The 23686-nt window shown below is 43.3% G+C and overlaps 2 protein-coding genes and 3 long non-coding RNA genes across 14 annotated transcripts; 3 read left to right on the top strand and 2 right to left on the bottom strand.

The window, feature by feature from the left end:
- The first annotated feature begins 87 nt into the window (after positions 1 to 87).
- Positions 88 to 10187, top strand: LOC124336042 (serine/threonine-protein kinase tousled-like 2). 8 transcript variants are annotated; one of them, XM_046789628.1, is made up of 12 exons: positions 89 to 957; positions 1028 to 1152; positions 1224 to 1313; positions 3744 to 4115; positions 4415 to 4849; positions 5048 to 5362; positions 5553 to 6047; positions 6135 to 6940; positions 7015 to 7268; positions 7351 to 7676; positions 7741 to 7856; positions 7926 to 10187. In XM_046789628.1, the coding sequence occupies exons 3-12, from the start codon at positions 1265 to 1267 to the stop codon at positions 8178 to 8180; spliced, it is 3423 nt and encodes a 1140-aa protein (XP_046645584.1). In that variant the 5' UTR covers positions 89 to 957; positions 1028 to 1152; positions 1224 to 1264; the 3' UTR covers positions 8181 to 10187. The 8 variants fall into 8 exon arrangements, with proteins under 8 accessions (XP_046645586.1, XP_046645584.1, XP_046645585.1 ...); XM_046789630.1 differs by lacking the exon at positions 1028 to 1152 and having other exon boundaries at positions 88 to 390; positions 5096 to 5362; XM_046789629.1 differs by lacking the exon at positions 1028 to 1152 and having other exon boundaries at positions 89 to 390; positions 6138 to 6940.
- Positions 10188 to 10683: 496 nt separating this feature from the next.
- Positions 10684 to 12245, bottom strand: LOC124336620. The gene is made up of 2 exons (XR_006917131.1): positions 12165 to 12245; positions 10684 to 12001 (listed from the first exon to the last, which is right to left on the bottom strand). It is a non-coding gene; the product is annotated as an uncharacterized LOC124336620 (long non-coding RNA).
- Positions 12246 to 12350: 105 nt separating this feature from the next.
- Positions 12351 to 17912, top strand: LOC124336045 (cAMP and cAMP-inhibited cGMP 3',5'-cyclic phosphodiesterase 10A-like). Its single transcript, XM_046789639.1, has 14 exons — positions 12351 to 12425; positions 12602 to 12685; positions 12755 to 12860; positions 12926 to 13285; positions 13398 to 13532; positions 14528 to 14748; positions 14809 to 14990; positions 15049 to 15283; positions 15355 to 15431; positions 15493 to 15673; positions 15731 to 15961; positions 16023 to 16892; positions 16955 to 17155; positions 17222 to 17912. Exons 1-14 carry the CDS (start codon positions 12366 to 12368, stop codon positions 17597 to 17599), a joined length of 3321 nt encoding a protein of 1106 aa, XP_046645595.1. The 5' UTR covers positions 12351 to 12365; the 3' UTR covers positions 17600 to 17912.
- Positions 17913 to 21287: 3375 nt separating this feature from the next.
- Positions 21288 to 21932, bottom strand: LOC124336600. Its single transcript, XR_006917109.1, has 4 exons — positions 21815 to 21932; positions 21524 to 21749; positions 21361 to 21462; positions 21288 to 21297 (listed from the first exon to the last, which is right to left on the bottom strand). It is a non-coding gene; the product is annotated as an uncharacterized LOC124336600 (long non-coding RNA).
- An 85-nt stretch (positions 21933 to 22017) lies between these two features.
- LOC124336567 lies at positions 22018 to 23375 on the top strand. Of its 3 annotated transcripts, none has more exons than XR_006917056.1 (5): positions 22018 to 22103; positions 22191 to 22319; positions 22393 to 22533; positions 22619 to 22688; positions 22893 to 23375. It is a non-coding gene; the product is annotated as an uncharacterized LOC124336567 (long non-coding RNA). The 3 variants fall into 3 exon arrangements; XR_006917057.1 differs by having other exon boundaries at positions 22029 to 22125; XR_006917055.1 differs by having other exon boundaries at positions 22029 to 22132.
- Positions 23376 to 23686: the final 311 nt, after the last annotated feature.

Genomic DNA, 23686 nt, shown 5'->3' with positions numbered 1-23686 from the left:
CCCAAAATATGGTTTGATGACTACGGGAATTGAAGCTTAATCCAACCAGGCTAGTAAACCTCGTTGTATACTTTAGTATAATTTCTTGCCGTTGGTTGCCGTCGCGTTTTCATGTGCCACACAGTGCCCACAGACAGACTATGTGAATTTTTGGTCTCGCCGAAGTTTGTGTTCGAGTGAGCGTGTGTGTAGAGTGTAGACAAGCAGCAGAGAACTCGATTCCCACTCTTAACTATCGCGCCATTTAATAAAAGTACAAGTCGGGAGGAGAAGTTATCCATCCAAGAGGAGCAGAAGAGGAGAGAGGAGACGTCAAAATCAACCATAACCATATTGATTTGATTCCGGAAACGGAGCTTCTGTGGTGTGGTGTGCACAGCAGTCATTCTGGTACATGTATATTCGATCGAGATTCCTACTTCTCCGGCCCTTGGGATTATATGGTGTACTTTTGAAAGCCTCGCGAGCGCGAGGCAAGATTGTCAATTTTGTTGATGAGTTTTGACTACGACAAATAGTCTCGTCGCCATTTTGACCTGTGTGTGCAAGTGAGTTTCACAGAAAGAGAGGGGGGGTGGTGTGCTGCTGCCTGCTGCCTATTCGTATGGAATATTTCATCCGAGCCCGTTAGACACACATTCCTTTTTTTTCCCCATTATTTAACGACAACGAGAGATTGAGAGAAGGGCGATTGTGTTTTCCGTCTGGCTGCAGCCATGCAAGTTATTGCTGCAGCAGCACAACCTTCAGTTGTTTCTTCTTCAACTTATAACCATTTTCGATTCGGCTTGCTTACATTTTGGTAACCCATCCGTCAATCAAAGTGAACTGTCTCGGCTCGAACAAGCCACACAGTTTGTCGCAGAGTTATAACAGAGAGAAGAACTCAAGAGCCTCTGTAATCCGCGGCCATGGTGCATACCGACAGCCATATCTCGAAAATCTCTCTCTGTTCTGGTAAAGAAACTTAAAATTGTGAAAATAACTGGGTTTTTCGTTACTGCTCTTTTCGATTCGGCGTTTCAAGTGCAATTTTGTTCAAGGACTAGAATTACTTTGACCAAATTGCTGGATGAATGGAAAGTTTTATCCATTTATGTGAATCCAGACATTTCATTCATTCATCAGCTGCCATGTTAAATTTGCTACCCAGTAAATTTTGCATTCTCCATGGGTGTGTGCCTTTCTTTCTGACTAATGGTTGTTTCTATTTCTCTTTTCAGTGTCGATGAGATGAACTTGCCAGCCAACTCTGTCCTTCTACATGAACCATTCTGCGTCTTTGCATAGCTGTTCACATCTCATAATGTCTGGTGAGTAACAACTTGCTAATTGTTGGTGTCTGTGTTTGCCTAACCCGTCTCAGCTGTCACAACCCAACAAACCATTGTCTAGGCAGATGACGATTCATCCACCACCACCACCACCAGCTAGTACTAGGCACAAGCTCGATTAATCAGGATTGCAGATGTGATCGTGCATTATCAAGAAGCTGTTGTGCATGTGAAGACTGGTGTTCAGTGATCTTTGCGTTTATCAGTCAGTGCTGTGTAACCTGTCGTACTCAGGAATCTGATCTGACATTTGATATTGAATGGGGAGGCAGAAAGTCAGCATGTTTATTAAGTGTATTTCTGATGAGTGAGCTAGTTTAGAAAAGTAAGTAATCTGCAGCCATTGCTTCTTTTCAACATGCCAGTCAAGGTTGCCATCAAGTGTGTCTACTCACACACACACACACCAGGCCCCCCTGTCCTTCCTATATCCCCCCCATCACCACCCTCCAGACGTCATACGTTTGTCCGACCGTTGCCATAAGAGAGAGAAACAACCCACGATACAACACACACATAGGAAAGGGGAGGACGAAAGGAGAGAAAAAATAAAATGACCAGCAATGGTATCGATTTTTTTTTGAACGTGAACATTGGGTTTAGGGCCGCCTCTCCGCCTCCCCAATACTTCCGTGCATCTCAATAGATCTTAAAAAGGGAGAGAGAGAGAGAGGCAGGGACGAGGCGAATAGAAGGGAGAAGAGAGAAAGAATGTGGTGACGGAGCGCCAGTGTGTGTAAAAGGAAAGGATGGAAGAAGAGTGGAATGAGAGATAGAGAGAGAGAGTAACAGTACTGTGTAGTGTATAGTAAGCTGCTGCTGCAGCCGCAGAAGCAAAAGCAAAGGACTTATAAAGGGAAAAGGTATATACGTATCGGTGTGTGTGTGATATGTTCAGTCAAGGAAATAGCTAAGAGACTAGCTGGGGGGGAGGGGAGACAAAGTACTAGTATGTGTGTGTGTGTGTGTGTGTACTGTTCGCCCAGTCTGTTATTGATCCGCGATGGGCCTCTGGACTAGACTCTCACACACACACAACACTCTTTAGTATAGTATACTAAACAGTACTACTGTACTATGAGTCGGTTTGGTTGCCTTATGAACAAGACAGCCGACTTGTCTCCTCCGGCGGCCAGTTTGTGCCGAGTTTCTCGCACTCCTATTTTTCTCTAACCAACCATCCGTCCGTCCGTCCGTCCGTCCGACCCACCCGCACATCGCCCGCTCTCTACCGGTTTATTTCTTCTTTACTTTAGCTTGAGCATTTTTTTGCTATGCTACACCTTTCGGACTTGGATCAGAGCCCACCACCGCCATTCTTTTTCACTTCTGTGGCATTTGCATTACGTTAGTAGTCGAAGCTTGTGTGTGTGTGTGTGTTATAATCACCCAGGGCAGTCCCCATGTCACCGACAGGCATAGCCTCGATTCTATTTCTTTCCCGCTTGTCAAGAGAGCGCCCCAAAGAACAACATTTTTAGGTACTAGTGACTGGTGGTGCATTGTGGATAAGGAGAAAGAGAGAGAGACTAGTAGACAACTTCCACCTCCGACCTAGCCCGCGCTCCAGGAGTTGCATCCGGCAACTTAGCGAGCGCCCACCAATAATCGAGTCCGTGTGTCCTGGAGCTTTTGGTTGGGGACTCGTTAATTCCTTTTCTTTCTCTCTCTCTCTATGTATGTATGTATGTGTGTTGTGTGTTGCTTATCTCTTTTCTTTCTTTGCCCTCGCGGGCTGTTCTCTTTCTCTCCTTCTTCTTCTTCGTCCTCTTCTTTCCATTTTCTTCGTCTTTCAATTCCCTTGAAATGTCCCTGATTGGGCGTCGTCGACTGTTGGGCGATCAAGGAGGAAAAGAGAATGAGAGAGAGAAGAGTAAGAAGCAGAGAATGAGAGAGAGAGAGACACAAAACGATCGATAGAACAGGCAATCTGTGCCCCCTCTCCGATCCCCCGAACCGCCACTATACTAGGCGAGAAGAAAAGTGAGAGGCGTAGATGTCTAGTAGTGTACTTTGTTGTATTCCACACACATCCAGAAGAGAGCCAGCAGAGAAGCAGCAGCAGCTTTTGACGTCGTGACCTCCTCCCTCACACGCCACCCACTATATAGCGACCCCCTTTACTTTCTCTCTGGACCGGCGTCATCGGGATGAATAGAAAACCCCACCGAGCGACCAACCCGCCCGCCCGCCCGCCCAACCTGCCAAAAAGTCAATGCCCAGACAGTCTTAGTGTGGGGTACAGTAGTAGGATCGGGATTGCAGGAGGGGGACGGCATATTTTTCGGGATCCGTCATGGGGGAGATATTTTTGAGTTTTTTGGAATCCTCAGCATTTTGAAAATATTTCATTTTCTTTTTGTGTGTGGTTCTACAAACAAAAAATTTGTTGTTCCTCTATGTGTGCAGGTCCTCGGGTGGACAATTTCCAGGCGTTAGATCCACGCAAGCAAGAGCTGCTGGAGGCCCGCTTCCTCGGCATGAGATCGACGTCGAATCCGGCCGGCGGGAGTGGCGCCACACTGCAACATCAGCAGCTTCAGCAGCATGCTGCGACTATGGCTGGATCCCACTCTGCTGGGCCACCGCCGGGTTGTCACGTCATGACAGCAGCGGCAACCAACCAACTAGTACAGCAATCACTCCAACAGCCTAGTCCGTCCAGTCTCCTCAACGCCTCCGCCAACGCACCGCCACTACCGCCACAACAACAACAGCAACAACAACTTGCAACTCCCCAGTTCACGGCTGCCTATACGAATCCCTCCACCAACAATCATGGTGAGAAGAGATACACTCCCCATTCCCTCCCAACGATCCCCCACCACCACCAATTTCTTTTTTCCTCCTTCCATCCCTGTCGTAGAACATAAATATGCGTGTGTTGTACACGAAATGTGGTTGGACCGGTTTTCTTTTTCCATTGAATCGCTTCGACCCTTTGAATCCAGTTGCTCAGTATTCCCGTCACGTTTTAACCCTATTGACATAAGACGACCAAGATCGATGATGAGATAAAAGACCGGCAGGACCATTTTTTAACGATTTATTTTTTTAAATTATATTTCCAAAAAAATTAGGTTCGGGAGGTTCGGGCAGCTCTGGAAGCAGTGGCTATTCCAACCCGAATCAGCCGGTCCTGTACAACTTGCCGGTGCCTGGCGGTTTGGGCGGTGGGTGCCCGCCAACTAGTGGATCTACTCCTTTGCAACATCAACAACATCTGCAACAACAACAGCAGCAGCACCAGCACAACCAAGATTCGAACCTGAGTACGGGCTCTTCCGACCGGGAACTCATGCGACTCAACGACAACAACACGAATGAAGAACTACGGACACCTGAGCGCGGTGGCAGTAGTGGAGGTGGCAACAACAGTGGCGGCCCACAGCAGAGGATTTCTAGCTCTAATGCGATAGCGGCCAGCGTCGGATCGGCCCTGGCGGCCGCACCGACTACCCCCACCGAACGGAAGAGAAGACGGAAAAATGCCGACGACACGGTGGCACCTTTAGGTAATTCCTCGGCCGTTTCTGTTTCTGTTTGTTTTTAATTCTTTCCTGACTTTTGATTTGATTTTGACATTACAACCCATCCAAACCCTGGTCTTCCTTTTCTACCCTGCCACCCTCGCTCGTCGTTTCTGTTCTCTTGGCTTTTTTCCTTTTCGTTTTTGTTGGTTGATACGATTGAATCATTTGGAATGACATTAGGCAAACAATCACGTGGAGACAATAAGAAAATCAGCGAATATTTCAAAGGTCACCCACCGAATAGCCCAGGCCGTCAAAGCGGGACCAAATCCCCATCTCCAGTTCACCAGCAGCAGCAGCAGCAGTTGCAGCCGATGCAGAGCCAACAACAGTCTTTCATGGGAGTGCCCAATATTTGCCCGTCTCCTCAGGGCGCGGCGACTACCACAACAACAACAACAGCCGCAGCAGCAGCAATCACGGCGTCCTCAACAGTGCCGTCGTCGACTGCCTCCAGTTATCCAAATTCGAACATGAATCATTCGGCACCGTCTGGTGCGTTTCTTTCGCTTTTACTACACCTCGACCACCTACACCCGCAACTACCTATTACCCCCTTTTTGGCCTGCTCTCCTTATTTATAACTTTTGTCTTTCGGTCCTTTTTTTCGTGTTGTTGTTGGTGGTGTGGCTGAGATTGAGAGAAAAAGAAAATTTCTTGACGCAATTCTATTACCGTCCATCAGGTGGCATTCCAGTCAACAATACGGTGATGGTGACTGGAAACGGAACGCCCGGCGGATTCGGATCCGGGCTACAACAGTCTCCTGTAGCCCAGTCAGTGACAGCCACAGGTGCCCAGGTGACTAGTGGGTCGAATCAGCCGATCGCGGCGGCCGGAGGAGTCCCAGCAGCTTCCACGCCCGCAGGAGGAGTGGTAGGCGGATCTGATGCCGGATTAATGCAACCACCACGAAACCCGGCGCCTTCGACACACCACAAGAAAGTGGGCGTTGCCGTGGTCTCTTCAGTGGGCGCCATCGGCGCCGGTCTCGCCGTCTCTGCTGGCCTGGACGGCACCAATAGCAGCGGTGGTGGCATCAATAGCAGCAGCAGCAGTCCGGCCGGAAGCACAACGAGGCGGAGAGGTGTTGCCGCTGCCACAATTTCCAGTGTTGCCGCTGTCGTCGCAGCGGTGGCAGGTGGCGGGGCCGGCCCCGGTCCACCTCCCATCGTGACCGGTAAGTTTTATCGTTGAGCTCTGAAACATTGTGAATCTCTAGAAATGACTTGATTTTTATTATCGATTTTTATTCTCTCGTCCAAAGCAGAAGTCAATAAAACACAACAACAGAACGAGCTGGAGCTCAAAGAGAATCGGATAGACGAGCTGTTGCGATCGAACGAAGAATTATCGGCCAAAGTGTCTGCCCAGCAGAAGGTGGTTGACCAGCAAAAGGCTTCCATTCAAAAGTGTCTAGACGTTGTCAAAAAATTGCTGATCGAGAAATCGACCATCGAGAAGAAGGAGGCCAGGGCGCGATGTATGCAAAACCGGCTCAGGCTCGGCCAGTTCGTGACGCAAAGGGTCGGGGCCACTTTCCAGGAAAACTGGACGGACGGCTACGCTTTCCAGGAGCTGGCCAAGCGACAGGAAGAGCTGAGCACCCTGCGCGAAGAAATCGACAGGCAGCGTAAACTCTTGTGCAAGCGGAAGCCGACCACGTCGGAAACGCCGACGGGAACGACCCGGAAGCGGACGGCGGCCGGCAGCGGCAGCTCTAGCACCTCTTCCGGGCGAGACTCGTCCAACAGCAACAACCTCCTCAACGGGACGGAGAGTACGCTCAAGTCGGGCGACCTCAACCGCGACTTCAACATCCAGGAGTACTACGAGGCCGAGGAGATCCTGAAATTGAAGCAGAACGCTTTGAAGAAGGAGGACGGCGACCTGCAGCTGGAAATGGAGAAGCTGGAACGTGAGCGCAACCTGCACATTCGCGAACTGAAGCGGATTCACAACGAGGACCAGAGTCGCTTCAACAACCACCCCATCCTCAACGATCGGTACCTGCTCCTCATGCTGCTGGGCAAAGGCGGCTTTAGTGAGGTCCACAAAGCCTTTGACCTCAAGGTACTTGTTTTGATTCCTTGTCTTGTCAATTATAAGAAAAAGTGGGGCATGTTGACAATTTTGTCGTTTTGCAGGAGCAACGGTACGTGGCTTGTAAGGTCCATCAGTTGAACAAAGACTGGAAGGACGACAAGAAAGCCAATTATATCAAGCACGCTCTCCGCGAGTACAATATTCACAAGCAGTTGGACCATTCAAGAGTCGTGCGGTTGTTTGACGTTTTCGAGATTGACGCCAACTCGTTCTGCACCGTCCTCGAGTACTGCGACGGGCACGATCTGGATTTCTATCTGAAACAGCACAAGATTATCGGCGAACGGGAAGCCAGGTACAAAAAAACAACAACAACACCCACTCTCGGCTATTTTTCCTAATTAAAATGTTGTTGTGTCTTTTTGTTTTTACTTCAGGTCGATCATTACGCAAGTTGTTTCGGCTTTGAAATACCTGAACGAGATCAAACCTCCAGTCATTCACTACGATTTGAAGCCGGGCAACATCCTGTTGAGCAACGGTAGCATTTGCGGTGATATCAAAATCACGGATTTCGGCCTCTCGAAAATCATGGACGAGGACAATTACAATCCGGAGCACGGCATGGATCTGACGTCGCAAGGCGCCGGAACCTACTGGTACCTGCCACCGGAATGCTTCGTTGTCGGCAAAACGCCACCCAAAATCTCCTCCAAAGTCGACGTCTGGAGCGTCGGCGTCATTTTTTATCAGTGTCTCTATGGTAAATCATTTCTAACTTTCATTTCAATTTAACCTCCTACAATTTAATTTTTTTTTTTTTGCAGGTAAAAAACCATTCGGACACAATCAGTCGCAAGCCACCATTTTGGAGGAGAACACCATACTCAAAGCGACTGAGGTGCAGTTTCCCACCAAGCCAGCTGTTAGTTCGGAAGCCAAAGTAAATACGGATGAAATTCAATTTTTAAATTGAAGTGAAATTAACTTTTTATTTGTTTTTCCCCGTTAGAACTTTATCCGGCGATGTTTAGCGTATCGCAAAGAGGATCGAGACGACGTGCTGTCACTGGCCCGTCACGAATACCTGCAGCCGCCTGTCTCAAAGCACGGGCGCCAGTCAGCTCAAGTGCAGCAGCAGCTGCAACAACAGCAACACCATCACCAACTACAGCAACAACAGCAGCAGCACCAAAGTCAACCGCAGTCGGGACTCTTTACTGGAGCCTTTGTCAGTTCGGGAATGAACGCATCCAGTTCGTCCTAGACCCAGAAAGAAACAAGACAACAAACAACAACATCAACAACAACCAAAAGACTAAAAAAAAAATGAAATAACGAGATAACATTGAAAAACATGAAATGAAGCACCTGCTCTCGATCCTCCTCTTCTTCCTTCTTTACTTCTCCTCCACCGTGATCAATTGTCAAAAAAACAACAAAAGAAAATAGCAGGAGAAAAGAAAAACCCACCCTCCCGGCCCCTCCCAATGAATGCTCTGTCGAGGACTGGAAAAAAAAAAAACAGGGGAAGGAATTAATTCATTTTTTTTTTCTAAATTCAAAAGTTTATGCGAGTGAGAGTGTGAGAAAATAATTGTAAAGTACGTAACTATTGAAAAGAAGAAGACGACAGAAAATGATGCCAGTGTATCTCGTGTGTGTTCGTGTTTCAAAGAAGAAGGAGAGAAAAAAAAGTGAGAGTGGTGTGTGAAAACGTTTGCGCTCGTGTTAAGTGTGTGCCGTGTGTGACGTTGTTGGTTGCTGAATACCGACGAACCAGGTCTGTGATGATGCCTCCTTTTTTTGATGATTGTGCGGCCACTTCCCCCCTATCCCCCCATTACTACCCCCCTTACTTCCGTCATCCTTTACCGACATCGGCTTCAAGCTACAATTGATAACTGTGCGTGTGTTTTTTTTTTTTTCGAGTGTGACTACCTACTCCTACAAACTGGCAAACAACAGCACTCGATCGGAATTTTAAAAAATATCCCGCGGATCATAATTTTTTTTCCGGCGGAAGGCGGAAGGATTATACAACACGATATACTTCTTCTAATCCTCCCATACATCATTCGTCTCGTGCTGCTGCTCCCTCCCTACTCTTTTTCCAATTATTATCAACATATTTGTTTGTTTGATTATTTTTTTTCCCTTCTTTCCTTTTGGGTCTTGTTCATATCTTCCCTCCATCATTTTCATTCTCTCTCGTCACCATTAATCCATTTGTCAAACCGCGTGTGTGTGTGTTTTGTATGTGCCGCGACCTCCCGACCCTCACCGTGCGAGTGCGATCTGCTCGCGCTGATATTTAGACAATGAGGAAATTCTAAAGAAGGAAAGAAACCGGCCAAAAAAGTCTGCTAATTATTTTTTTCGTTTTTCTTCTTCCTCCTCCTCCGCCCAGCCCTACAATAATGTTATTTGCCGATTCCGCTCCATCTTAATTCACGTTTTTTTTTCTCTCACCCCTCCCCACATCTCAAATTCCTTTATTCTCCGTCATCCAAAAGTCTAAAAAAAATTTTTCCGGCCAATTTTTTCAATGACGATTGGTTCATTCAAAAGCTGCTGCTGCTGCTGTGTGTATGTGTGTGTGTGTGAATTCCCTCATTTATGATATGCAGATGATCGCTCCTCCTCCTCCCCCAATCTTTCTAATCTTTCTCAATTGAATTTTTTTTCTCTCTTTACAATGACCGTTTGATTGACAAAGAAATACTTCTCTCTCTCTTGCTCTCGAAAAAAAAAACAGAAAAACAAAAAAGAAACGGCAATCTTTTTTCATACACTTATCGTATACCGATATACGTATATAACAAAACATATATTTTTTTTAAATTATCATCGATTCATTTATTTTCGAGATGGAGAGGAGAAATTGATTCAAACACAATCCTAAGGGAAATTCATTTTTATTGAATGAACGCAGTGACAGCAAGCAGACGACGTCGTCGTGAAAGACCCCGGTGTCTTTCATCGACTCATTCCACCACTATCAACACCCTCAGAATTGATTTTGCACCACGCCCTTTTAAGTAACGCAGATATTTTGTTTTTATTACAATTTTTCATGTCATACCACACACACATCATACACACACGCAGCCACTCCTCCCTGTTTTTTTTCCCCTTTCCAATGAACGATTTTAAAAAAAGAAATGACTTGGAAGACGAAAAGTTTTGGACTTCAAACAATTGCGCCGCGTTAATATAAATGAAAATAATAGACGTGCAAAACAAAACATGATGTCAAAAAAAGCAAAACCAATTTTTAGCATGTGTTTTCATTTGTGCTTGTAAATAATAACAATAATTATTATTAATTATGGTGATGATTTTTGGATGAAACTCCTTCACTGATTTGGGCCAGGTCGCATCGGAGTAGTAGACCCAGGAAAACTTGCGCGGAATCTATGATGAGAGAGAAAAAGAAAAATGGACAAGTTCTCTTCATGAATTGAACAGTGTTGACTAATTGCCGTAATGTAATAAACCAAACCCCTCGTTCCTTTTGTCGTCTTCTTCTAAATCCATCAAAATCAAGACAAAATGATGAACCTATTTCTGATTATTTTTTAAATTATTCATGCGCCTATTCACTGTCTCCTTCAAAAATTTGTGTTTTTCTTTTCTTCAAATTCCTGGATATTATTAACTCCCTTTTTTTAGTTATAAAAAAAGATCCTTGTAATATTTTTTCCTCCCAATCCTTCCTGCCTTTATTCCCATTATTTCCGTTTTTTTTTCATGCAAAAAGAAAAGAATGAAAGAAAAATGGCGATTGATATTTATCGTCGCCGAAACATAAACGGGGTGACAAACAACACGATCACAAAAAAATGAAAAAAAATCAACCAATTTGTTTTTCTTTTGTCAAAATTTATTTCGGCTAATTTTATTTGCTTCCTCCTCCTGGCGGCTACTTAACGAATTAGCCAAATTTCGTGAATTGTCAAAAAAGTCTCAAAAGACTCTTATTTAGTGATGAACCGATAAAACATTCTTCTTTTCATGAGTCATGAAACAGACGACACCAAGGACGACGTCGATGAAAGAAAGAAGTCACGGAATTAGACACGACGCTTCTTTTTGGGGAAGGGGGCGGCGGCGGCCATGATGTTATCCGATAGGGCCCTCTATAACCGTGACGACCGAGTTCTGTATGCCAGTGCCAACGGTCCGTGGTGTGACGTGGTGTTACATGTCCGCACTAAAAGGAACAGGGCCGGTCGGCGACTCGTTGCTTGTGTCTACGCTGCATATTATAATCCCGGAGACACACACACACACACAGTGTCACACAAGTGACTCCGCCCACCGTGAGCTTGGTTATACAAAACGACGGGGATGACACGTATTATTACACGTAAGCATCCGATAAAATAGAGACGAGGAAATGTTCAAAAATAGCTCGCAGTCTTTTCATACATGAACGCCGAGTAGCGTATATTTCCAGGGTCTTTAACCAGCCAACCCAACCGTGCACACACACACAAAGACATTTTGGATATTTTTAAAAATGAACTTTTTTTATATTTTTTGTGGGTTTTTAGCTGCTGGCTGGGAATATGGTCGTGCTCGTTCAATTAGAAAACAACCTGTTACAGATACAATGGGGATTTGAAAGGGAACAAATCTAAAACCACAAAACTATTAAGCTACGTTGAAATGCCTGTGGGTTATGGCGGTCTATAAATAGAAATCCGTTCCGTTGGACACACGCTGTGATTACAGACAAGAGTCCCGAATTTCGTACACGTGGATGGCAGTTCCATTAGCAGCGCTCGACTTCCCATTTATTCCCACATTTCTTTTCTGGGACAGTAATTATAACGATAGCGAACATCGATGAATTCAATATCATGCCAGTCGGCCTTGATCCCGAGAAAAACATTTAATATCCAACTCTTTTAACGAAAAATAATGAGTGCATGTTGCTAGGGCCGAGAGCGTGAGTAAACAAGTTTCTTTTGAAAATCCCGTCAGGCACCACTTCTTGCCATCGTACGGACAACGGGAGAACCATGTCCTCCTATCGATCCACCTGTTTTTCCTCTTTTTCAAATATCGAATAACAGTCTTCTGTAAATAAATTCTAAACTTTAATCACGTTGAAGAAAAAAGGATTTAGAACGTGATGAAATTACAACTCGACGTCTTTTTAACCAAAATTGAATTTTGTCTGCTAGTTGAGAAAATGGCGACTTTTGTTATGAATACTGACAGTACCAGACTAACAGCCTACCTCATCATTTTCGTTCGTAGACTCGGCTACAATGTTCTTCTCATTAGTCTATAGATAGAAAATGATATAGGGATCCCGAACACGTGAACGTATCGAAGAACTGAGCACATCTCACTGACCAATTTCGTTCGTGTGTATCGAATAAATTGCATTCGAAAAATAAGATGGGTCGAAGCCCCCCTCGAAGGCGCATGTTTTCTCATGACCAATCCGGTAACCCACGGTAACCCGTCTTGGACTGCCCACTGTAGACCAGGAAAGGTAACGACCTATTGGAGGAGGCCGTCCTCTGATGATCCAGTTCCATGTACTGCTTTTGGAATTCTAGGTATATTTATTTCGACCAGTCTCCACTGTTGAGTCTTTGCTGTTGGTTGTGTTTCTGTGAACTCGTGTGAACCCTTTCATAACCCTGGGGTTGATTATTGTTATGACAGATGTCTCTTTCAACAAACGAAAGCATCAGCAGCCCAGAAAGTGGTCCCATCATTCAGTTGGATCACTCAACAGTTGACGTACAAGTAAGTGGGTTGTTGGTTGTTAACCTAAACTTGCATGTTATATATTTATGCTACTTTTTGCTAAATAAGGTGCGGATATTTTCCTCTTCAATGGCATCCCGAGGCGCAAATCAGCCGAATACCGCCCCATTGGCCGCTGACTTGACTATCCGTTTGCCTCCCGTTCAGCACTCTGGTAACCATCCTCTTTGTTAGAGATCGGCAATCGATAATATAATAATGGTTTTCTAATAAATTTAGGATCACGGAATCATTCGGGGGCTCGCACGCACATCACAGAAGGAAGTGCGTGGAAAGGCCAGCAGCAGCAGCAGAATCGGCCTTGCCCCGCTATTGTCGGAGGAGGAGCGACCCTAAATCCCGGTTGGCTTCCAACTGATACTGGAGGTCGCGTGAATAATAATCCAACTAATTACGCTAACCGACGCAGAAGTCCCAGCCCGTCAGTTAGGAAATCTCCCGCCATCGGCCATCAGACAACTAATCTGGCAATGGGCGCTACTCATCAGCAGCACCGACCCAATAACGTCTCCTCGGCACGATCTTCATATCACGCAGGGTGTCAGCATTCGAACCAGTCAAGGATTCCCGTCTATCAACGTAATCAATCATTCGACACGGTTCAGAGTCTCTGGGTTTTTCAAAACCTTCTAATCGTGTTGGACTTTTTTTTTCCCATTTTGCAATTTTTTTGGTTTCTGGGCGTTTACAGTTTCATCCTCGATTTCATCGCCTTCGGCATCACGCTCCTATCCACAGCCGCTGGAGCTTCTCATTCCGGTCGTCCGGACTCCACATCGATTTTCCTACCACAATCCAGCCGTGGCGGCGATGGCAACAGCAGCAGGTTTTGATTGACTCCTCTATTGAATCCCATTAAGTCCTCCCGTCTCAGCGGGAAAAAGAGAAAATCCTTTTCCCGTTTATCTCGGTGATGGTATAGGGGGCGCGATGAGATTGGCGGGCATTGATAAGATAATACAAAAACACGCAACACAAAGCCCTCGAAACCCCTGCACATAATCATCAACATACGTAAGCTGCGTGTGTGTATATGTGCCCCGCCAGATTATTACAAAATGGTCTAAGGAAAAACTCGCTGGTTAGTTAATCTTTGAGTTGAGAGCACGATAGCAATGATTGGACATGAGTTCCACATTTACGTCATCAACTGGTCGCAACCTTAAAAAAAAAAGACACTCGCCCTTTCGCCTTCGGTCGTGTCGCATCTCTTTAATACCGAAAAATTTTCGTTTTGGCCGCATTTCCAACAGAAAAATCGTCTGCGCATCACAGCAGTTTGAGGCGCTGCCTCGGATTCATTTCGACAAAACAAACAACAAGATTTCATTCAGCATTTTAGGAAATCAGTGGAAGCGTCGAGTTTAAGATTTTGGTTTTTCAATCAAGAGGTTTAAAGCTTTTAAATCCCCTCCCCAGTGATTATGTGATAGTGAATCCGGTTTTATTTCTAAATCGAATCAGGAGTAGGAAATCCAATCGACAAAGTTGTTGCCCTGACACTGCTACTTGTTTCCTGTCGCGACAGCTAGTGCAACTAGACGTAAACGAATGTCGAGAGTTTAATTGAGTGTATTTTACGATCGAATAGGAATGCGAAAGCCTTGATACTCTTAAGGAAACTTCAATTATCACTTGTGATTAAAGTTACCGAATTGTTTATAAAGCTGTGCTAATCCTCGGTGCTGCTGTGTACTTTTGCTGTTGCTGATAAGCCACGTTGTAAAACATCATCACCTACATTGGTGTCGCTGATGAGATATCGCTTATAAAATCTCAAGTTCCGTTTGATTGTATACGTACTAAATTCACCTCTACTAGGCAGGATGGGAGACGGACCGTTGAGCAGCAAACACGTCACTGATTACCTGAAAGCCAATAGGGGATTCTTGGAACATCACGTGCTGGAACATGTCGATGCCGCCACTTTGGAACGTTGGTACATGCGCCGGGTCTGGAGAGAAAAGGCCATCAAGTCGCCAACGGTCGAGAATCCGTCGGAGGAAATGTTGAGCAAGAAGATTAGCATGTCAAAATGGAAGGTATGAAGTTCAGTATCTTTTTAAGGAAAAATGTTATTGACTTGAAAATGTTTTTGACAGTTCTGTAGGCACACTGATAAGCGCCAAATGCTGGAAACCCTCATGAATTCCTTATCAACACAGCCGCAACCTGGCAGGATACTATGGGAACTAGCGTGTTGCGTTGCTTCGTCGGTAGGAGCCGACGGATTCATTCTACATCTCTCGCATCCGCAAACGGGAGGATTCCGCGTCTTTAGAAGGTACTTGCGCTAAATTGATTTGCTCTCGGATCGTTGATTAATTAAATTTCCGCAACAGCTGCGACATAGAAGCCGATATCGACAATGGAATCTTCAACTTGAGAATGGACCAAGAATTTGGTGGATATGATAACGATCAAGAGACAGCTGGACCCGGCGACAATTTCTACTCTCTGTCAAAGAGTGAGAATCATACGGTCGCTTCTTACGTAGCTAAAAATCGCCACACGATAACAGTGCGGGATATTCGTCGCCCGGATTCTAGATTCAAGGACGGAAGTATCTGTTTAAAAGTGAGGAATTCTTTCTGAAATTAGAATAGCGCCAGACATTTTTTAACAGTTGATTTCAATACTTTAATTAGGAAGGAGGCATTCACATTCTAGGAGCGCCAGTCGTACAAAATGATGGGACCCTGACAGGAGTCATTGAACTCTACAGGTGACTTATTATTAAGTTCTTGCAATTAAAATGTTAAAGTTTGACTTTTTCACAAGTGCAGACGATCTACGGAACATTACAAATCTTCTCGAGGTCCATTCGCACAAGATGACGAAGAAATCGTTAGTAGTTTTCTAGTTTGGGGCGGGATCGCTTTGCACTACGCGGACATGTACCACGCATTAGCCAATCAGCGCAATTTGCATCAGTTTCTATTAACCGTCGTTAAATCCATTTTCCAGGTAAAATTTTACCATCAGAAGGAAAATCAATTTATTTAACACCCAAATTTTGCACAGGATATGATTAGCATGGATACGGTGATTGCCAAAGTAATGACTTTTGCGCAAAAATTAGTAGACGCCGATCGGGCATCTCTTTTTCTTGTCGACCACAAATCCAACGAACTTTACGCTCGAATTTTCGATATGGGCGACGGAGTAGGTGATGGACAGACGCCTGCAGCTGCCCAAGAAATTCGTTTTCCTATCGGTACTGGCATTGCCGGCCAAGTAGCCGTCACCGGGAAGGTAAACTAATTTCGTGGAATTTCGTTGAAAAAGATCAAACACAAAATTATTTTATCATTAGGTTTTGAACATCCCTGACGCTTATTTGGACCCGAGATTTAACCGAGCTGTAGACCACCAAACGGGTTATCATACGACATCTATTCTGTGCATGCCCATCTTTATACAAGGGCAGGTGATTGGGGTTATGCAAATGGTCAACAAGCATCACGGAACATTTAGCGCTGAAGACGAAGAATCGTTTGAACTTTTCGCGGTTTATTGCGGATTGGCCCTGCACCACGCCAAGTTGTACGACCGGATCAGAGTGTCTGAGCAAAAGTACCGCGTCACGCTCGAAGTCCTTTCGTATCACAATTGCTGTACAGAGGGCGAATTCGAAGCGTTGCAGCAACTGGATGGCAATGCCGGCGTGACGGAATCAGAAGAATCTGAAACTCAGTCGGTTCAACAGCAAGTCACGACGACTGTTGTCGGCTTGGACCAGTTTTGGTTCAGCGCCTTCAGCATCAACGACATGGAGAAAGTCCACAACGCCGTCTACATGTTTGTCGATTTGTTTGGGTTGAACCAGTTCGAGCGGGACTCTCTCGTCCGTTTTATGTTGACTGTCCGCAAGAATTACCGGCGCGTTCCCTACCACAATTGGACGCACGGCTTCGCTGTCGCCAATTCCATGTACGTGATACTCAAACGGGCGCCGGATGCTTTCAAGCCGCTGGAAGCTGTGGCTCTTTTCGTAAGCGCTCTCTGTCACGATCTCGATCATCGCGGGAAGAATAATAAATTTATGCTGGATACGGCCTCGCCGTTGGCATCCATTTACACCACGTCGACGATGGAGCATCACCACTTCAATCAAACTGTAATCATTTTACAACAAGAAGGCCACAATATTCTGGGCAAACTTAAAAGCGACGAATTCAAAGAGGTCTAACATTCTGCTTAATTTGACATGTTTTTAGTATTTTATTGATTATTTTTGTTGTACAGGTGTTGAGGAATATCAAACATTGCATTTTGGCCACGGACTTGGCTCTCTTCTTTCCCAATCGAGCCAAATTAGCCCAAATTGTTGAGAAAGATCAGTTTACCTGGGACAATAAAGATCACAGACTTTTGGTTCAAGCCATAGCCATGACGGGATCGGATTTGTGTGCATCTTCAAAGCCCTGGGATATTCAATCTGAAACGGTATTACATTTTTTGGGTGATCGATTCAAAAGAATTCATTTATTTAATTGTTTCATAAATTATCAGGTTAATGTAATCTTCCAAGAGTTCTACGAACAAGGAGATGCCGAAAGAAAAGCCGGTCGTGTGCCAATTCCAATGATGGATCGTACTCAACTGCACTTGCAGCCGGATTCCCAGGTCGGTTTCATATCAGGAATCTGTATCCCTTGCTACGGTTTACTCTATCGATTGATTCCGGAGACCAAACCTTTACTGGACGGCTGTCAGAGCAATTTGGAACGGTGGAAACAACTGGCCAAGGAGAACGAAAATGTTCAATTAAACGGTGTTGTAGAGTCTGATAATGATGGATCGACGTCGGCTAAAGATCCGAAACACTTGCTTACCCGTGCAATCTCGCTTCCTAACCGGTCAAATAACGATCTCGACTCGCCCGAGTGAGTATCTTTTGTTTGTTTGTTTGTTTTGCTTTGACACATTTGTTTCAAGGTGTATATCACAAATTGCCACCGATTCATATGTGAATTCATGTCTATTGATTTCCCACTGGATGGAATGTATTAAATTAGTTAAAAATCTGACCGTCGTGCACGGTAACAATAATTGCTTTACAATCTTGGTTCCAAAATTTCCATTTGTTCTATATTGTAAGCTATTTGGGTTTTTTGGGTTTGTTGTGCAAGACCCTTAAATGTTCAACATACTGGTCACAATGGATTAGTACTCAAAGATACAAATAAATATGTGAAAAGAACGATGTAGACCTACAGTACTTTTCTAAATGTAAGTACATGAAATCTCATGCATCGTCGAATGGACGATGGTTCGGGTTGCTGACAGTAGAACTCCAAAGACAGAAGAACCCCAATATTTTAAATAATTTCTAAAGATTGCTTTTTATGCGACAGTAGAACTCCAAAGACATAAGAAGTTCTACTGTCGGGCGCTGGAGTTCTATTGTCGGGTATTTTTAATAATATTTAAAAAAGGAGTTCTTATGTCTTTGGAGTTCTACTGTCGTTGAAGTTCTACTGTCGCATGCAAAGAAATTTTTAAACATTATTTAAAATATTGGGGTTCTACTGTCGGTGGAGTTTTCTGTTTTTGTGTCTTTGTACGTAGTTCTACGGTCGCCATACCGATGGTTCAGCCTTCAGGTATAAAATTTACCAGATGTTGAGTCCTCAGAGTTGATATTTCACAATGTAGGCTTTAAATTATTGGTCAACTTGAGTGTATCTTCAATTTTCAAATAACTTTCAGTTTTTTTACAAGACGAAGGTAAAGGATTTGATTGCATTGCTTTTGCCGCCTGATACAGGCGATTGTATAGCATCTAGCGGAGAAATTCTTTACTGCCTATTGGCCATTGCCATTCATCGTCTGCTACTTAATTTTTTCATTTCTCACGTGGTCGGAGTGGGGACGGTCGCCTGTCACGCCTGATCCCCATATTCCTGGAATTTGGAAATTCCTTGCCCAGTTGGTTATCTCTCTTCTAATTGTGCTACTAACTATTGTTAAATATAATTTGTTGTCATTTCGTTTTCATTAAACATTCCTCGCTGTCAAACAGTAACGATATTTGTTCTTGTCCAGCCCAGCTTGTGATTCATTGCTCAAAGTAACTTTCATGTTGAAATTTTCCAAAAATAATTTTGTTCTGGTTTCATTTAAGTTAAGAATAGTTAATGAACGGATGAACCTAAACATTATTTGTGTTAATCTTTCTATTTTATTCAGATTTCCTGACTTCAGAAGTTGGTGAGGTGTTAAGTGACGGTGAGGTGTTAAAGAGATCTGCCAGATTGACCAGGACTCGTGTTCATCACCAAATTATTTCATGTAGTAATTTATCTATGTTTAGTGACACTGAACACACAATTTCCAAGTCTGATTCCTTTTTCTAAGTTGAGACATCACAATTTTTGTAAAATGTTTTCTTTGTGTTAGGATTCCTTTTTGACAGGAAAATTAGAAATTTTTTTTGGGGGAAAGAGGTACTTTGGATTCTTTCATTTTATTTCTGAGGGTGGACGAAGTGGCAAGATTCAAACTTATCTGTAAATTCCTTGACCCTTGTTCCGTGGCGTTGGAGGACAGCGTCATTTTGAGGTGATAGAATTTTCGAGTATTGTACATTTCTTTTGTTCATGTTCCCAGAAAATTGACTCTTTTAAAGATTTCAGCCATGTCAAGCGATTTCGTAATGAATGTTCTCAATTAGATATTGTTTTTTATTAGCTTTACTTTACTTCCCCCCGAGATTAGTTGCTCCTGACTAGTAATTGCTATTTTCCGTATCGACTTCTTCCTAATATTAATTGCCACAATCTTCTCCTGACTGAATGTCTTGGATGCAGTTTTATCACGGCCATGTTTACAGTTTGACTGATGGGAGATTTCACGCAGTCATACAATTAACACAAATTGGGATAAATTTTGTTCTTTTATTTGAAGACATTTCTAAAAGGATTTCGCGAACATCAACCAGCTCTTTCTCTTGCTAAATAAACTATATATATATTTATTTACGATATGTATTGTGTATTAAAGTATTGATTCTTAAAGTTGAGATGTGTAATTAAAAACAGAAATAAATAGTTGGAATTGCATTTATTTTCTCACCGCCGCCCACAATTCCTCCAATTTTTATACAAGTACAATATACATACAAACATACATACACATACAATTAACCCGTTGGCTGCCACGCCATACAACCCGTAGGTTGTACTACTCTACGCGCCACGTCTGAAGGATCTATGACCAAGGTGGGACTTGCCATTGCTGACAAGTCCGGGCTGACACGGTGACAGGAGAAGATGGAATGCACAACCTCTAGAATCCATCACCGTATCGACAAGGGGGAAGTCCCTATGGTGCATTGCCTAACAGGGCCTTTCGGCGAATCTGGGGCTGGTGCAACTGTCCGACCCCGCGGCAAATAAACCACGAGACCGAACAGCGCGGCCCGTGCTACAGAGCTAACATGGGGGAACAAAAGCGTGGCAGCCAACGGGTTAACTAACGAAAACATATTACCAACAACAAAGGATGTTCCGCAACTGACATTTTTGACACTCTGGCGACGTTTTTGGTGTCGGTCTTCTCAACGTCTCCTCTGCAATACCTGAAAGAGAAAACAATTCTTATGAAATGACATGGCAATTAAAGTTACACATTGGTACAAGGATCAGATTTTCTGCTCTAAACTTAAACAGGGCACTTATATTTGCTTAAAATCTAGCTGGCAATATCAAGAAATGTACGCAGAATAGAGCTCACTTGCTGGATTCATGCAAATTTTCCGGAACTATACCGGAAGTAAGCGATAGCGCCTTAACCATTGAGCTCCCGTCAAAATAAACCAGATATTCGTGATCTCCATGAAATTTGGGATCGATTAGATGTGATTTCAACGAAATCCAAAATTTGGCCAAAATCTTGAAACCGGAAGTACGCGTACGTACAACAAAAAACATGAACTTTACTACAAATTTTACGAGGATCACGAATTATGTGGTTCTTTTGTGCGTCGAATGAAAATTTACTGAACTACTGACTGAAATGAGAAAACCGGAAGTAGAAAAAAAAAACACATTATCAAAAATCTAACAAGTGAGCTTTGTTGGTGGAATAGTTATCGTCAGTTTTCACTAAAAAATTTCCACACAACAGCTGCCGATAAATATTTAAAGAGATTTGCAAAGTAACTGAAACTGACTGTTTTGACAGCTGAAAATTATCGAAAAGCCATCTAGCGTTAGAAAAAAGAGTTCACACTTCTTTTACGCGCAAGAAGGGCCTGATTTTGGAATTATTACACAGACAGAGAGTTTAACGCTATTATTATTATTAGATTACTAGTAGATAATCTACGAAAATAAGTCAATGACCGGTACCTGGCCATAGTCCCTTGGTGAGTGACTGCAGGTGTGTCACAGCAACTGAAGTGATCCAACTCGCCAGTGAAGCAAGAAAAGTTGTGTAGCAGCACAAGAAGCGCTGAAGCAGTGAAGCTGGATGAGCGTACGTCTTGAAGATAAGAATGGAGCAGAACGTTGGTGGAAGTCCCTCTTCTGTCATGGACAAAATCCAGCATTGACTCAAGGATGTCCAAGGGAACCTTGCGTGCTCTGTAAAAAAAATGTGTTACATTAAATAAAATCTAAAAATTTCAAAAGCATATCAATCTTTACCTTTTATAAGAAGCACACTGAAATGTTCATGATGAAAACTTGTAATAATCGAATTACAGCAACCAACTGCATTACTCCTCAGATGGGGTAAATTTCCTGATGCTAAAGAAAGGGTTATGAAGTATTGTACAGTAGCGCGGTGATAGGTGATATTGATGCTTACCTTTATCATATGAGTGATGATTTAGTAAGGCATTTGACGTAGTGTGGTTGGTGTGGTAGCAGTAATGGGAAAATACCTTATACCCGCACATTTATATTCCACTATATGTGTGCTTCAAACATGGGTTTTAGGCTTTTGACAGCATGGAGATCTAATGGATGGAAAGTGACTGAGTGCTAGAAGTCAACTAGTTGGGATGGCTGACAGTAGCTAATAAGCTATGCATCTAATATTTAAAGAAATAAGTTGGTATAACATGAAAATAAGGAAACTAGGTAAAGATAAACCTACACAAGATACGAAGATCCATTTGGTATTTGAAATCACAGGAATATAAGTATAAATAGCAACAATTTGTTTTGTTTCGCCCATTTTTTCGTCTCGTTTCATGACATGGGGACGTAAACAACAAGTGCGATAGTGGCGACATCTAGTAATGAGTTTTGACTCTTGTGTTAGTTACACAATCACAGTAGCAATAGCATGACATTTAACAGGACGGTCCATTAACGGGACATTCCAAGTCGTAACTTTCAAAAGTTCCTTCAAAACAAATTAAAACGTAAAAAACGGAGATCGGGTAATGAGTCTACCTTTTCAAAGTAATAGGTAACACAATCCTTAGCTAATTATTCTTACTGCATTCTTTACTAAATGTTTTCAATAGTTTCAGGTGAAGTTTTCACGTGTACCTGGCCAACTAGGTGCTCGTGACAATAGAAATAAAATTGCCTAAAATCCAATAATCCAAGTTCGCAAGCTATGTCTTCTGAAGCTAAACAATTTCTGTTGCAAGGTAGTTATTTTACCAAAATTTATCTGGTGTCCTTTAAGGTTTATAATGTTCTCATGAACTTTTCCCTGTCAAGATTTTGTAAATCTTCAAGATATTGATGGTTTCGCCAGATCAAATGCTTTGATGCTATCTATTTTGAGGCACAACAGCAAGAAAATGCTGCCACTTAGGATTTTGTGGTAATCGCCACCTAGTTCTAATTTAGGAGGACAATGTAAGATTGATAGATTTGAAGTATTGCTTTCTGTCACTACAATATGTTTTGAAAATTGAAATAATTAAATATACTCTTCTTTCAGGTTAATCCCTCTCCTCTGTTTTGGAAACTGACAAGAGATTGCTGGAATTGAAGACTGATAATTTGTGAAGGTGTAGATAAATTAAAAGTGTATATCTGGGCTTCCTTCTTTTCTGTGGTCCCGTTTCCCTTACTAACCACTAACCAACGCCCGCCGGTGGTCACTCATCCGATGTGATCACAATCTCTGAAACAACATGAAGTGACATTAATTTATCTTTTCAAAGAGCATTTCCATTTATGCTGAAGATTAATTCATTTCTTTTTGGTTATAGGTTTATCGTTTATGTTCCCGTAATTGCTGTCCGGTGTGGCACGTAGTTGTTGTCTATGCTGGTGAAAGGCTGAAAGTGAAAGCTCTTATTGCATGAAGTTAAACTGGCTGTTCCTTGGTACTGCTGTCGTGTTAAATTGTTATTGTGTCTATACTCTATACAGTTTACTGTTTATGTGTTAAGAAGGAACAAAAACAGAAATATGGGGATGTTTTATGTCAAAAAATAATAAACATTTGTTCGGGATTGGGATAGGAAAGTAGAGGATGTAGTGGGGAGGAATCAATTAATCTGTAACCCAACAAACATATACTTACTATTAACCTCCAAATCCCACCAACTTCTAATCTTCAAACCCCACAAACATAAACCCAGCCCACTCACCTACCAACTCTCAAACTTATACCTTAAACCCCATTAACCAGTGTTAACTTAACAATATGATGTATGTAATAAATATAAATTGATACATATACGAACGTTTATTATTTGTCCGCAAAATATTACAAATTCACTTAAAAGAGCGTCCGGTTCAAGTTTAAACGCAACCCGCCACCACCGCTGCGGCAATGAGACAAAAAGCGATGGATTAGTTTTGCGGAAATCTGCATCGTCTTTGTAACTTGACTGACGGAGATTTCCACAAGAAATTAACCATGGCTATTTGTTTCATTGGGTAGTGGATGCATTGTTTTAACTCGCACATGCTGTTATAGGACATGTCTACGGCCCCCAGAGATATGTATCTGGACCGAGAAGAAAAGAGAAGTACGAGGCAAGTTTTTCCGGGGAGA

This window comes from Daphnia pulicaria, chromosome 4 (genome assembly GCF_021234035.1).
Source record: "Daphnia pulicaria isolate SC F1-1A chromosome 4, SC_F0-13Bv2, whole genome shotgun sequence".
Classification (NCBI taxonomy): Eukaryota; Metazoa; Arthropoda; class Branchiopoda; order Diplostraca; family Daphniidae; genus Daphnia; species Daphnia pulicaria.
This window is presented reverse-complemented; position numbering and strand designations above follow the sequence as displayed.

Coding starts and splice junctions, on each gene's coding strand:
- LOC124336042 (XM_046789626.1), top strand. CDS start 1,265: ATGAACCATTCTGCGTCTTTGCATAGCTGTTCACATCTCATAATGTCT. Junction 7,269..7,350: donor ATCGGCGAACGGGAAGCCAG/GTACAAAAAAAC, acceptor TTTTTACTTCAG/GTCGATCATTACGCAAGTTG. Junction 7,677..7,740: donor TTTTTATCAGTGTCTCTATG/GTAAATCATTTC, acceptor TTTTTTTTGCAG/GTAAAAAACCATTCGGACAC.
- LOC124336045 (XM_046789639.1), top strand. CDS start 12,366: ATGACCAATCCGGTAACCCACGGTAACCCGTCTTGGACTGCCCACTGT. Junction 15,962..16,022: donor AAGTAGCCGTCACCGGGAAG/GTAAACTAATTT, acceptor TTTTATCATTAG/GTTTTGAACATCCCTGACGC. Junction 16,893..16,954: donor AAAGCGACGAATTCAAAGAG/GTCTAACATTCT, acceptor TTTGTTGTACAG/GTGTTGAGGAATATCAAACA.